At 37.3% G+C, this 15632-nt stretch overlaps 1 protein-coding gene across 1 annotated transcript; it reads left to right on the top strand.

Annotated features, from left to right (window-relative positions):
- Positions 1-5626: 5626 nt before the first annotated feature.
- LOC133661774 (5,6-dihydroxyindole-2-carboxylic acid oxidase-like) lies at positions 5627-14504 on the top strand. The gene is made up of 7 exons (XM_062065240.1): positions 5627-6033; positions 7067-7389; positions 8809-9013; positions 9085-9252; positions 13413-13592; positions 13684-13830; positions 13915-14504. The coding sequence occupies exons 1-7, from the start codon at positions 5679-5681 to the stop codon at positions 14097-14099; spliced, it is 1563 nt and encodes a 520-aa protein (XP_061921224.1). The 5' UTR covers positions 5627-5678; the 3' UTR covers positions 14100-14504.
- The last annotated feature ends 1128 nt before the right edge of the window (positions 14505-15632 follow it).

Genomic DNA, 15632 nt, shown 5'->3' with positions numbered 1-15632 from the left:
TTAGAGACAAAGAGTTTTGCAGCAAATTCCTAGAGACACTAGAGTGCTCCTCTTGCATAGAATAACTTGGGCCACTTTAAACACATTGGCATATCCTTGTAAAGACATTTTAACCTTGCTAGCAAACTTAGAACACTAATTTCCCAATTTGTAAGTTAACATTAACTGGGGCGTTCCTCAAGGAACCTCTTTAAGTCCTCTCCTTTTTGGCAGCTAAATTGTTTTACCTAATGTTATTTATGTAACTAATTAAATGTAAATGTGAGTCTGTAACAAGTTTTTAGAACTGAAGTTGCGGTTCAACAGTTGAGTAGCACGAATGATGAAAAAGAGAGGACCTAAAATGGAACCTTGAGGAACATAACACTTCCATAGTATAACTAAAGAAGTTGAACAAATGACTACTGACTGCATTTGAAGTAAACAAGCTACAGCAACACTTTAGTTACGTTAATCATCCATTTCATTCATTTTGTACTGCTTGTCAAGTTGTCCCTCTCGGGGTTGCAGGGGGGCGGGAGCCTATCCCAGCTGCATTCGGGCGAAAGGCGGGATATACCCTGGACAAGTCACCACCTCATCGCAGGGCCAACACAGATATTAGGAAAAAAATACCAAAAAACAGAAGATTTAAAGGGGTTTTATGTAAATCACAAGTTTGGACCCCAGTGTTTAATATTTCTAGCGAGGTTAAAATGTCAATGCAAGGATTTGCCAATGTGTTTACAGTGGTCCAGTGCAGTGGAAATACAACCTGAACAGGAAGTGGAACAAAATAAGAGGCCAAGAAAGGAAGTGAACAAAAACACAGGAAAAACTAAACAGAAGAATAGCCTGGCCTAACAGATCGTAACAGTTCCATATCTAAATGTGTGAACCATTTTCTGAAGATGCGAGGGATTGAACCAGGTAACCTTAAATGCAAAGCGACCACTGAGCTACTGTACATGCCATTGCTGAACGAGTGACTCTGAGGAGGGAATTTTTACTCGACCATCATTGGCTTCTCAGTCATTGTTCTTCTTGCGTGTAAGACATCTACACAGTTTGGTTCAGTCCTCACAACCAGCACACTGTATCCAGTCAAAGGCTGGTCAGGTTGATGATTGCGTTTTCTGGCGGGCTGAGAAAGGGGCACTTCAATATGATGTGTTGTGCGGTCTGGTCGATCGGTCCCCAGATACAGTTTGCTCGGGGCACAGACCCGTGCATAGAAGAATAAGTCATTGTTCATGCAGTCATTGGGCCTCTACTTTTCTGAAAGAGTGGACCAGTTTTAGGAAATCTCCGGGTTTGAATCAGGAACAAGCAAACAAGACCACTGAGCAGCATCCTCATCCTCCGGTATTAAAGGTGGAAGTAGGTCCTCAAAATTATCAGCTTTTTTTTATCTCTATGATGCTATCCTTGAAAGTCTCCACATCCTAAAGTCTGGAGCATTTTCTTGATTGAAGCAGGAACCTCTAAATGCAACATATCAGAACGCATTGCCCAAACACACACACATACACCTTTAGGGCGCCAGTCGAGCTGCCATTGTACTAGCAGAGCACGCCAAAGACAAACATGCATGCTGCATTTGTAATAATGTTATTCTTTGAGATTTAATACTGAAACTTTAAAGTAATTTCATTTCTAGACTCTAGCAATGAAATGAAGATGAAGGTTGTGAGGCTGCAAGCCTACAAGGGAAGGAAGGAATCAATGAAAACAATCATATGAAAGTCATTGCTAAAAAATCCACTGTGCCATTTATTTTGACCTTTTTTTTTTACCAAAGGCAAGGATTATCTATTAAGGCCAAGTCACATCTTCTCACATGATCACCCCACATTTTTGTTGGCACACACCACATGGCTCTAAAGGACACGTAAGATGAAAGAGGTCATCACGGGGAAAATACTGTACCAACAAATAATGGATGCTATGTTCCATTGGGATAAGTCTTCCAGTTTGACTTTTAAATAACTTCTGTACTGCTTAATATATATATTTTTTCGAAATAGGAATTACCTAAGTAGGAGATGAAGCCCTATCCAGTATATGGAACCATATTGACGAACTCAAGTTGAAATACAATGAACATGTATTTATATATACAGTACTGTATATAAATTAGGCTGTTGAAATCAACATGGTAATGCATGCAACTAATCACAAATAATTATTGCATTAGTCATGTATAAACACAGATTGGCTAAGCACATGCTCCTTTATCTTAACAAAGGATGGTAACATAAAAGGTGGCGCCGTTTGTTATGCCGTCAGAAATCATGTCAATGCATACGTTAGTGCAAAGATGAGTGAGGAGCATCCAATTGGTGTGCTTGCTGGCAAATTTCACTTCACAATAAAACCTGACTGGACTTAAACTGTTACATAGTTTTGAGCAAACAAATGACGTGCATTCAAGTAAAACTTTTTAGAAAATGTTACTGTATGACCTTCTGACAATAAAATTGCATTTTTGGCCAATATATCCAAATAATAGTCCAATAATAATCCAATAATCCAAATTCAAAACTGTGATTAATCGGATTTTGAAGTGAAGTGAAGTTGGCATGTTGTGTAATTCGTAAATAAAAACAGAATACAATGATTTGCAAATCCTTTTCAACTTATATTCAATTGAACATACTGCAAAGACAAGATATTTGATGTTCTAACTGAGAAATTAAAATTGTTTTTGCAAATAATCATTAATTTAGAATTTAATGGAGGGCAAAAAAGTTGGCACAGGGGCATTTTTACCAGTGTGTTACATGGCCTTTCCTTTGAACAACACTCCGTAAACGTTTGGGAACTGAGGAAACCCATTTTTTAAGCTTTTCAGGTGGAATTCTTTCCCATTCTTGCTTGATGTACAGCTTAAGTTGTTCAACAGTCCGGGGTCTCCGTTGTGGTATTATAGGCTTCATATTGCGCCACACATTTTCAATGGGAGACAGGTCTGGACTGCAGGCAGGCCAGTCTAGTACCCGCACTCTTTTACTATGAAGCCACGCTGTTGTAACACGTGGCTTGGCATTGTCTTGCTGAAATAAGCAGGGGCGTTCATGATAACGTTGCTTGGATGGCAACTTATGTTGCTCCAAAACCTGTATGTACCTTTCAGCATTAATGGTGCCTTCACAGATGTGTAAGTTACCCATGCCTTGGGAACTAATACACCCCCATACCATCACAGATGCTGGCTTTTGAACCGCAACTTTGCGCCTATAACAATACGGATGGTTCTTTTCCTCTTTGGTCCGGAGGACATGACGTCCAGTTTCCAAAAACAATTTGAAATGTGGACTCGTCAAACCACAGAACACTTTTCCACTTTGCATCAGTCCATCTTAGAGGAGCTCGGACCCAGCGAGGCCGGCAGCGTTTCTGGGTGTTGTTGATAAATGGCTTTCGCCTTGCATAGTACAGTTTTAACTTGCACTTACAGATGTAGCGACAAACTGTAGTTACTGACAGTGGTTTTCTGAAGTGTTCCAGAGCCCATGTGGTGATATCCTTTACACACTGATGCAGTACCGCCTGAGGGATCGAAGGTCCGTAATATCATCACTTACGTGCAGAGATTTCTACAGAGTCTCTGAACCTTTTGATGATATTACAGACTGTAGATGGTGAAATCCCTTAATTCCTTGCAATAGGTCATTGAGAAATGTTGTTCTTAAACTGTTCGATAATTTTTTACCGCATTTGTTCACAAAGTGGTGACCCTTGCCCTATCCTTGTTTGTGAATGACTGAGCATTTCATGGAAGCAGCTTTTATACCCAATCATGGCACCCACATGTTCTCAATTAGCCTGTTCACATGTGGGATGTTCCAAATAAGTGTTTGATGAGCATTCTTCAATTTTCTCAGTCTTTTTTGCCACTTGTGCCAGCTTTTTTGAAACATGTTGCAGGCATCAAATTCCAAATGAGCTAATATTTGCAAAAAATAAAGTTTTCCAGTTTGAACATTAAGTATCTTGTCTTTGCAGTCTATTCAATTGAATAGATGTTGAAAAGGATTTGCAAATCATTGTATTCTGTTTTTATTTACGATTTACACAACGTGCCAACTTAACTGGTTTTGGGGTTTGTATATATATATATATATATATATATATATATATATATATATATATATATATATATATATATAGAGAGAGAGAGAGAGAGAGAGAGAGAGAGAGAGAGAGAGAGAGAGAGAGAGAGAGAGAGAGAGAGGTATGTATATATATAGATATAGATATATAACCTGTGTTGAGGTGCAGCCTTTGATTGGGAACCATATTTTATAACTAAAGTTGAAATACATTTTAAAAAACAGTACATAAAAGCCATTGCGTTTTATTGTTTACCCTAATAAGAAATACATGTATTATTTTTGTATTCCTTTAGCATACTCATTTTAAATGAAAAATAAATATATGTAAAGTTGCACTATTTAACACAAAGTCCATCTAAAGTAACACAAGTATATTACTGTATACTTCAGTTAAAGTTAAAAAAAAAAAAGTACAGTATGTTATATGCCGATCAGATTGGGAGGTTATTATGATTTGCTGTGAAGTATCAAATTACAGTTCATGAGCTCTATAGTCACATGTGCTTTTGCCCATCTCATAACATTCCATGGGGCGTGTTAGCAAGGATTAAAGCTAAACTAATTCTCATGGAATACACTTGAAAATACATTCCTGGGTGTATGTAAGTTTGGTTCCCATGTTAAAAATGAAAAGATCCCATTATAGCCTGTTTTTTAGCGACAAAACAAGGTCACAATATTATAAACACCTCTCAACAACACTTTGAAAGACAAGGTGGAATGAGTACTACTTCAATTTAGCATTTATCCAATGTGATGATGATTATTAAAAATATTAGTAATACAAATATGTAAATACCAAGAGGATATAACAGTATAGTTTAAACGGTTATACATATCTGTGAAACTAAAATATAAGTATATATACTTATTTCTTTCATTAAAAATTAAAACAGCACAACTGATTAGATTTTTTTTCTTACAGTGTGTTTGTGTATTTAAACGAATTAATGTTGTCTAAAATAGGTTAATGAACACAAAATATAACAAAAGTTTGTTTGACTCAAAATCAGGATGACGGCAAATTTTTTTCAATCTTGTGCCTTTAAACACGTCAATCATATTTGAGAACTATAAACACTCACTTGTTTTTTTTATAGGAATAAGACTACAATATTGCTTGAATACATTTCTTTCTTATAGTGTTTTCTTTGCTTTGAAATTATTTGATGACAACTAAGTAGATAAACAACTCAACAATGCTCAATCACATGTAAGCATTTTTACCTAATTTTTGTTGTGATTCAACTTATGTTTTTTGAAATATGTGCATATTAAAATATCTATATAACAAATATATTTTTGGTTATTAAAAAAAGCATACCTTTTATTGTCGTTTCAAAATAAAAAAATGTATTGAATGTGGCTTTTGTTGTGCCTTTTTTTCTTTCTTCTTTTTCTTCTTCGCAGTAGGAAATATGACTTTCGTGTGTGTGAAAGGATCACGCGGGAGTCAGAAAATCCGGGTAGTCATGCGCTAATCTGCTATTTAAGGTCGGGTCACTTGTTTGAGGAGGGTGGGGGTCACATTGAAGCAGAGTGTGCTTAGGAGAAGGGTACTCAATCGGTTCTTTGGACACAATGTGGCAGTATTGCTTACTGGTCCTGGTGGGCTCACTCATGGTGGGGGCCCAGTTCCCCCGAGTGTGTGTGACCCCTGAGGGGCTCCGGAGCAGAGAGTGTTGCCCTTCTCCATCAGGCACCGGCGAAGACCCTTGCGGCTCCAGAGAGGGCCGAGGTGGGTGCACGTCTGTAGTGGTGGACGCCCGGCCCCACGGCCCCCAGTACCCGCACGATGGACAGGATGACCGAGAACAGTGGCCGGCGAGGTTCTTCAGTCGGACGTGTCGATGTAACGGCAACTTTGGCGGTTTTGACTGTGGCCGGTGCCGACATGGATGGACTGGAACCAACTGTGACCAGAGGGTATCTGTTGGTGAGTCAGTGTCACCCCAGGCTAAATTGGTGCCCTAAGCATAATTTTACAAAAAAATTGTACACTTTTTTATTTATGTGAAATTATTTTTAAACCTAACTTGATGCATGTAGAATCAGAATCAGAATCAGAATAGTTTTATTGCCATTGTTTGAGAACGGGTTCACAACTAGGAATTTTTCTTGGTGCAAACGTGCAACATAAAACACATATAACACATATTTGGTAATAAAAAGAGCTGTAACTGAGCTATCAGATCTTGTTATAGACTTAGAAGGGATTCAAGGAATTCAAGGAGCTGCTGTTAGGAGTTATTGTTCATTTGCCTGATGGCCGAGGGGAAAACACTAATTTATGGGAAATAAATTGTTCAGATAACAATTTTAACATCATAAATAGATTTAAACACCTTACTATCTCAACATCGACTGGAATTTTTTGAAACCAGTTCCTTCTGCCTTTCAAGACGAGCACTAATGCTATGCACCACAACAACCACTAGGACCAAGAAGGGACATTTCTCTTTATATCACTGTCATTCATAATTGAAATTTTCCATGTGCTTATTCATGCATAATGCTTTTTTAAACCTTTTTAATTTCCATCCATCCATTTTCTACCGCTTGTCCCTTTAATATAGTAAAACTGTCTGGTGCTGAGACAATCTCTGACAACAATACTGAACAGCGCGCTCTGATTGGTTTGGTCTCCTCAAGTGGCCAAAATTACTGTTGTGTTGATGTATTTAGTTTATTTCGCCAATTTTATCCTTGACCATTCTTAATTAAGGAACAACAATTTTTTAGAATATGCTTTATAGAAATACCCTCCCAAAAAATCTGTGATGTGTATTTGAAGCGCAATGTGTCAAGGGATGACTGTATTTATTATTTAGTGTTTGTGGCCGCAACAAAAAACTATTAAAAAGAACAAACTTGTAATTCATGTTTTTTCAGGATCCATCACGCTTGTTAACAACAGGTTCCCACTGAATGCATGACTAACTGATTTAAACCACGCTCTAATCCTCCAGTGAGGAGAAACGTGATGCAACTTAGCGCCCGGGAGAAATTGGCTTTTGTGGATGCCTTGGACCAAGCCAAGCGGACCGTGCATCCCGACTTGGTGATCGCCATAAGGCGCTACACTGAGATTTTCGGACCGGACGGTAACACAACGCAGTTCCAGAACATCACCATCTATAATTACTTTGTTTGGAGCCATTATTACTCGGTCAGCAAGACCTTCCTGGGGGCTGGACAGCCCAGTTTTGGAGGGGTGGATTTCTCCCATGAAGGTCCTGGTTTCATCACCTGGCATCGGTACCAACTGATCCAGTTGGAGCGGGACATGCAGGTCAGCAAGCCCACCAGTGAATACTACTATGTTCCTTGTTTGTTTAGGAAAAACAGCCCAACTAATACCAATTTCATGGCTTAATAGATGAGCGCTGTGCTAAATGTGAATTTCAACCTAGGATTCAGAATTATTCAACAACAATTTCACACTGGTTTTTGGAACCACTTTTTAAGGATGTGGACAAAAATAAGTCACTGTCCATGCAAGGGTTTGTATCGGAGACATCTTACATGTAAACAGGGTCCCTACTCCTGGGGCCACATCCCTATTTACTCTCCTTGCAAGTGAGATTTGGAGGCCAATTCAGATGATATTTGAATGTTTACTTCTCATTCATGAAATCATTGGGCGGTCAACATATCTAAAAGTGTTATTGCGCCCAAAACTCTTGTCAAAGAGAGAACTTGGATGATAGGTTGAAGTTGGGAGTTGCCAGGTTCTTCTTCATTTACCTTCTTTTTAGTGCCTGTTTTTTGCAGTCATTGGGTGGTGTACCCCCGTGACCCTGATAGGGATGGATGGATGGGTGGTGTCTATGTCAAACTGAGACATAATCAGACTTAGAGATATCCAGTTTTGGGTTCTACTAATAAAGTCTGGATTGATTAAGTTATGGCATTACAGTAGCCTTTGCTGCATTATGTCTTGTTTTATCATCAGGGAGGCTTTGGACAGCCATTTCTAAAAGTAGGGTCCGCTATGGGGAGATGATAGGGATTTAATGATGATTTAATCTAGAGTGTTCCCTCGCCACTTTGCAGTTCACTTACTGCGGTCTCAGGGATTCACAGGTTTTATAGTACTATTGAATACTATTGAGTATATTGAGATTTGAAAAGTCAAATTGCATAGGTTTTAGAGTGTACAAGTGTTTTAGGAGCATATGAAATTAAGTGTTTATAAGTAGGTGTGAAAGCTGTATAAAGGGCTTTTAAAGACTTTAAATGCCTATAATAGTCATAAAAAATTATAAAATAAATATTACTTTGAGGAAATTCACTTTCCACAGGGGGTCTGTAATGTAACCCCCGCAATAACTGAGAGAACACTCTACACTACCACTTTGAGGACCTGCTAAGAAAAACCTAGATTTCATTATGCCAGCATTTGCTGCATTATGTCCTGTATAACTATAATATGATGTCTTTTCAGTCCCCTTTCAGACAGTCATTGGGCAGTCCACATGTCAATCACAGACATAGAAAGCATAGAAAGCAGACTGGAAAGCCTCAGATTCGTTAACTCAGTTAGCATAAAGCATTTTCATTTCATTGGCAATGTAGCCTTTGCTGCCTTATATTTTGTGTTGTCATCTATATTTGTTGTCTTTTGAGTGTCTGTTTATTGACTGGTTTATATGTCAGTCAGTGTCTCCTGCCCATTTTGGTGATTTCTGTTTCATAAAACAACAACCAGGACATGCTGCAGGACCCCACATTTGCCCTACCCTACTGGAACTTCGCCATCGGCGGCAACACATGTGACATCTGCACAGACGATCTTGTGGGTGCTCGGAGCAACTTCGACAATAACTCACTCAGCACCAACTCCATCTTCTCGCAGTGGAGAGTCATCTGCGAGAGCGTGGATGACTACGATACGTTGGGAACCATCTGCAACAGTAGGATCGTTGTTGTGCTGACGTAAACAATGATGCCCTTAAGATAGTCATAAGTCTCATGTCTCTTCTAGGCACTGAGACATCACTAATAAGAAGGAACCCTGCCGGCAATGTAGACAGACCCATGGTCCAACGTCTCCCTGAGCCTCAGGATGTGGCTGACTGCCTGCAAGTGGACGTTTTTGACACACCGCCATACTACTCCACGTCCTCTGAAAGCTTCAGAAACACAATAGAAGGTGAAACATAGCAAAGTCTGTTAACTTTAAAATAGGGTTGTACGGGATACTGGTACTAATTACGTTCAGCGGTACTAATCAATCATAAACAGTACTATACTGCCTGTAAAAAATACCAGTTCCCTTTTTTTTTAACGGGCATAGCGACGGTTGGTCGTCACGTTGTGACATTGCTGGTTTTACGAGCAGAGGAGTACTTAAAAGCAGACACAGGGTGTAGACAGAAAAGGAAGAATGGACGCATTTTGATTTAAAAACTTGATTGATTGATTGATTTAAACTTTTATTAGTAGATTGCAAAGTACAGTACATATTCCGTACAATTGACCACCCGAATAAGTTTTTCAATTTGTTTAAGTTGGGGTCCACGTTAATCAATGATAAAGATGAAGATATAACACTGAAACGCCGCTCAGCAAGAGGTATTTTGACACGGCTAGCTCGCTATCGACTAACGTCCATTCGCAGTTGGCAGTGTTTTAGCTACCTCTAAATCAGGGGTCACCAACGCGGTGCCCGCGGGCACCAGGTCGCCCGTAAGGACCAGATGAGTCGGCCGCGGGCCTGTTCTAAAAAAATAAAAAAATAAAAAAATAAATAAATAAAAAAAACATTTTTTATTTTTTATTTTTTAAAATAAATCTACATAGAAAAAACACGAGATACACTTTCAATCAGTGCATCAACCCAAACAACCTCCCCCATGCACACTCATCCACACCCACTCACACAAAAGGGGTTATTTCTTTCTGCTACCAATATTCTGGTTCCCACAACATAGACAACACATCTGCAAGGGACACAGTCCCTGAAGCACACATGATTGTATAGGCTGCTGGTCCACTAACATTTTCATTGATTACTATTTTTTATGTAATTATTTTTATATTGTTTTACTTTATTTTTTATCCAAGAAAATGTTTTTTATTTATTTATCTTATTTTATTTTATTTTTTTAAAAAGGGCCTTATCTTCAACAGACCAGGTTGTCAATGAAATTAGATTTGTTTAAAGGGTTTTTTAAACCAGGCCCAGTCCAGATAATGTCCAAGTCGGACTCAGCAATTCATGTACACAGAAAAAAATTAGGGAACACATCAGATTGCATATAATTTATAAACAAAATTACATTTTCAAAATAAGCATTTATGTACAGTCCAGATTATGTCCAGGTCACTCAAATTAGGGAACACAACAACAGATATCATATAATCTATAAACATAATTATACTTTCAAAATAAGCCTTTGAGGACTTCTCATCTTTTTTTTAATGTTTTTTGGCATCATTATCGTTTTCAACCATGTAACTTTCTAAAGTTAGAAAATACTGAATACATGTTTTAAAGAAAGTAATACTAAGTGAATATCTGTTTTTGGCCTTAAAAATAAACATTTTACCGAGTACTATAATTAAATTGACTAAATCATGATTGTCAATGAACTCTCCTAAAATAACAGAAACCACATTAAGCTTCATAAACAAACCAATCCTTAAACACATGTTTTCAACTTCCACCCAAAACAAAGACACAATATGACAATACCAAAACAAATGCAGGGTGGATTCAGGCTCCTGACAACAAAATCGGCAATCATCTGACTCTGTCATATTCCATAATTTTAACATTTTCCCTGTGGGTAAGAAGTTATAAATAATTTTAATTTGAAAATAACGATTTTGCACATCGATAGTGGTTTTATAGATTAGTTTGAATATGGCATCCCATGGCAACGGGCAGTCAAAAAAGTCCTCCCATTTTCCATTTGTGTTGTATTAGGCAGCCTTCAAAGATTTCTTTATTAAATAAAAATTACATATTTTTCTATTTATTTTAGTTCCTTTTTGCCAACTAGAATTTCTTATTAGAGGTTTACAAACTAATAATTTAGTAGTTCCATAATTAATTATTTGTTTCCATCTTTTCCCAATTACTCCAGTTAGTTGATAAAATGAAAAGCTTGAGCAAGCATCACCATACATAGCTCTAAATTCATCATACTTCATAATTTTACCATTCTCATTGATAATATCATTGACAAAAATGATTCCTCTTTCAAACATATTTTTCCAAAAGAAAGGCTTTCCATCTATTACAATATTAGAGTTCATCCATATTAACTGCTGCAAAATATCGTCTCTTTTTTCTGGCACATAAAATTGAAAACACCACTATGAGTGGATTGTTTCCTTTATGAACCCCGCCATGTTTCCCAGCAGACTCTCTGGGAGGGGATCACTTGTAAAAAAGGATACAATTTCTTTTGATACAGTACATGTTTTTTGTCCAACAGGACATTTGTGTACCACTCAATGTTTAAATACATCTTTGGAACAATTGATGCTTTTAAAGACAGACACATAGCTTCAAGGTTGAGAAGTTTCAGGCCCCCATATTCATACTCTTTGTACAAAACCTTTCTTTTAATCTTTTCTGGTTTGCCGTTCCAGACAAAATCGAAGACCCTCCGCTCATAAATCTTAAAAAAGTTTTGTGATGGAGCTGGTAATGACAAAAACAAATAAATAAATTGAGGAATAATTAACGAGTTGGCAATAGACATTTTACCATGCAAGGTTAGGGATTTCCCTTTCCATAATTGCATAATTTTGTCCAGCTTTCTTAGTCGATTATCATAATTTACTGAGCCTAGATCTTCCAGATTTTCTGGGACAACAACACCAAGTATGTTAACTGGTCCATCTGTCCACAAAACAGGCACTTTGCATTCCATTCGAAAGGACGTTCCCTTTAGATTTCCGATCCTTAACATTTTACATTTATCATAATTAAGCTTAAGGCCAGATTGCTGTGAAAATATGTCCAAAAGATTAAGAAGGTTCCGCAAACAATGAAGAAAAATCTTATCTTTGTGAATCAGCCTTTTCTGACATGAACTTCATCAAGAACAAACACAGAACACGCCTCACTGATGCACATCTGCAAGATTCACTCAGAGTTGCAGTGTCAAGTTACACACCAGAGTACAACACACTAGTTAACAGCATGCAATGCCAGGCTTCCCACTAACTGACAAAGAAACAGATAACAGATTTGGTGTCCAGTTCAAAGTGTGACATGATTTAAAAATTTGAGAGTTTACTTTTGTATTTTACATGAGTTATTATTTGTACAAACGTGGTGCAAAGTAATTCATGATTTGTTAAAAAAAATGTTAGTGGCTAGCTAGTTAAAATGGGATATTGTGATTTCACAAGACTGTCTTAGAAGTGATCATTTGAAAATGTTCAATTTGAAAAATGTGCACTTAGAGAAAATATAAAAATAAAGTGTTGCATATTGATATTTATCTGTTTCTATATATATTTATTGTGAGAAATCATTAAGATGATCAGTGTTTCCACAAAGATAAATATCTTTAATTATTAATAATAACAGAGTTAAAGGTAAATTGAGCAAATTGGCTACTTCTGGCAATTTATTTAAGTGTGTATCTAACTGGTAGCCCTTCGCAGTAATCAGTACCCAAGAAGTAGCCCTTGGTTTCGAAAAGGTTGGTGACCCCTGCTCTAAATCACATCACAATCACAATCAAAAAGTATCCAAAATAAATTTTGGTACCCTACTTCAAAATGTATTTTATAGTAGGAGTGTATTCTAATTAAGAGTTTCAACAAACTCTTGAGTTTCAACATGAAATCGAAGTTGATTTCCCCTAAAATGGGAAACTCTAAGTGTTAGATTCCAGAACAGCTGATCCAATTAAGTTCAATCAATTTTGAGTATATGATGATTCTGAGTTAAGACCACAATAAAAAGCCATGATCAATGGGGCATTGATTCTACAATTCGCCATAGAAACTGGGGACAGAAAAGGCCATTTGTCTTTATTCAGCTGGAACTGAAAGCGTTAATGCATGTTTATGTTGAATATGAACACTTTTTTGGAAAGAAAAGTAGTACAGTAAAATTATATTGGACTGAAGTGACAATTACTGCCAGAGTAAGTGCATATGTTTGAATGCAGTACTTCATTGATTTAACAGTTAATCACATTTTCTTGTAAACTTGTGGTAAAGTGTAGGAGCTACTGAATTCTGAGCATTTAAATTCGGTTCTTCAACACCAAACTGATTTATTAATTTTATGAGTCTCTTTTCGGAGTGAGACACGTTCAAGCCTAGATTGTGTTTTTTAAGGTTACAGCGCTCCTCAGGGGAACTACGACCCCGTGGTGAGGAGTCTCCACAACCTGGCTCATCTCTTCCTGAATGGCACCGGGGGACAGACCCACCTTTCGCCTAACGACCCCATCTTTGTGTTGCTGCACACCTACACGGATGCCATATTTGACGAGTGGTTGCGAAGGCATAACCCAGGTACGACCAGAATTTTTTTGAAATCAACTCTAAACACCACCTTACTGCTTTCTTACCAGCTTTGGGGCTCATTTTGGACATTTCCCGACAGGTGCGGCCATGTATCCAGACGAAAATGCCCCTATTGGTCACAACAGGGGATACAATATGGTGCCTTTTTGGCCTCCAGTAAGCAATGCTGAGATGTTTGTAACTGCCCCTGAAAATCTGGGTTACTCTTACGAAGCCGAATGGCCAGGTATGCAAATTTCAGTATATTATGAATAACCCATACTAATGTCAACAAAATACTATATAACATTTTTTTAAATTTTGTTTTAAGGACAAGCTTTGACCCTGACCGAAATAATCACCATGTGCGTCATCGCCGCCCTCCTCGTTGTCGCCGCCATCTTCGTGGCAACCACCTGTGCCGTGCGTTCCCGCGCGTCTAAAATGGAGGGCCGCCAATCGCTCCTCGCGGACCACTACCAGCGCTACGACAACAATGGCCAATCTGTTGTCTAATATGTCTTATTTGTTGTTTTATCACTAAATGTGCCTCTTCACTACTACACTACACTACACTGAATTAAAAAATATTTTAGTTAAAAGATAATTGCTTGTGCATCTTTATGATGGCTAAAACTAACAACTTCAGCAGATGTCTGCAAAGGCTCAAAAACAATAACCTGTATAGCCATTGATATTCAAGTAGTCATGCTCTAGATGCTTCACTTGATTAGGGTCAGGGATAAGCTGGAGCCTATCTCAGCTGACTGGCAAATCAAAAGTGTGATTAATCTAAATTTAAATAAAATACAACTATAACAAAAAAAACTGTATGTAAAGTATATACACTGTGTATACTATAATAGGAAATAAAATTAACTTTTTTGATTTTAGCAAATAGCTGCAATGAAACAAAGAGTCCAAAATTTAAAGGGGTCTGAATACTTTCCGTATCGTATAAATATAAAGTGTGTATTTATATAGGATACACACACACACACACACACACACACACACACACACACACACACACACACACGTATATATATCTATATATATATATATAGATATATACTGTATATATATATATTGATATAGATATATACTGTATATATATATAGATATAGATATATACTGTATGTATATGTATATATAGATATAGATATATACTGTATATATATATATATATATATGTATATATATATATATATATATATATATATATATATATATATATATATATATATATATATATATATATATATATATATATATATATATATATATATACATACAGGGACGGTATAGCTCGGTTGGAAGGGCGGCCGTGCCAGCAACTTGAGGGTTGCAGGTTCGATCCCCGCTTCCGCCATCCTAGTCACTGCCGTTGTGTCCTTGGGCAAGACACTTTACCCACCTGCTCCCAGTGCCACCCACACTGGTTTGAATGTAACTTAGATATTGGGTTTCACAATGTAAAGTGCTTTGAGTCACTTGAGAAAAAGCGCTATATAAATGTAATTCACTTCACTTCACTATATATATATATTTGGAACAGGGGTTAGTGCATGTGCCTCACAATACGAAGGTCCTGAGTAGTCCTGAGTTTGTGTGGAGTTTGCATGTTCTCCCCGTGACTGCGTCGGTTCCCTCCGAGTACTCCGGCTTCCTCCCACTTCCAAAGATATATGCACCGGGGATAGGTTGATTGGCAACACTAAATTGGCCCTAGTGTGTGAATGTGAGTGTGAATGTTGTCTGTCTATCTGTGTTGGCCCTGCGATGAGCAAGCGGTAGAAAATGGATGGATGGATATATATATATATATATATATATATATATATATATATATATATATATATATATATATATATATATATATATATATATATATATATATATATATATATATATAAACACGCCGCCTGGTAGCCAATAATATTTATGCCACTTATGTATTTTCAATCATAAAAATTGTTGTAATAACGTCGTTTGCCCTTTGGGTGGCACTGCAACCCTTGCAATGCATCCCAACGCAATACATTCGTT

Source organism: Entelurus aequoreus, linkage group LG12 (assembly GCF_033978785.1).
Source record: "Entelurus aequoreus isolate RoL-2023_Sb linkage group LG12, RoL_Eaeq_v1.1, whole genome shotgun sequence".
NCBI lineage: Eukaryota > Metazoa > Chordata > Actinopteri > Syngnathiformes > Syngnathidae > Entelurus > Entelurus aequoreus.
This window is presented reverse-complemented; position numbering and strand designations above follow the sequence as displayed.

What these genes read in the sequence shown, in the direction of transcription:
- LOC133661774 (XM_062065240.1), top strand. Translation starts at nt 5,679, where the DNA reads ATGTGGCAGTATTGCTTACTGGTCCTGGTGGGCTCACTCATGGTGGGG. An exon ending in GTTGGGAACCATCTGCAACA is followed by an intron (nt 9,014 to 9,084) that starts GTAGGATCGTTG and finishes TGTCTCTTCTAG; the next exon opens with GCACTGAGACATCACTAATA. An exon ending in TTACGAAGCCGAATGGCCAG is followed by an intron (nt 13,831 to 13,914) that starts GTATGCAAATTT and finishes TTTTGTTTTAAG; the next exon opens with GACAAGCTTTGACCCTGACC.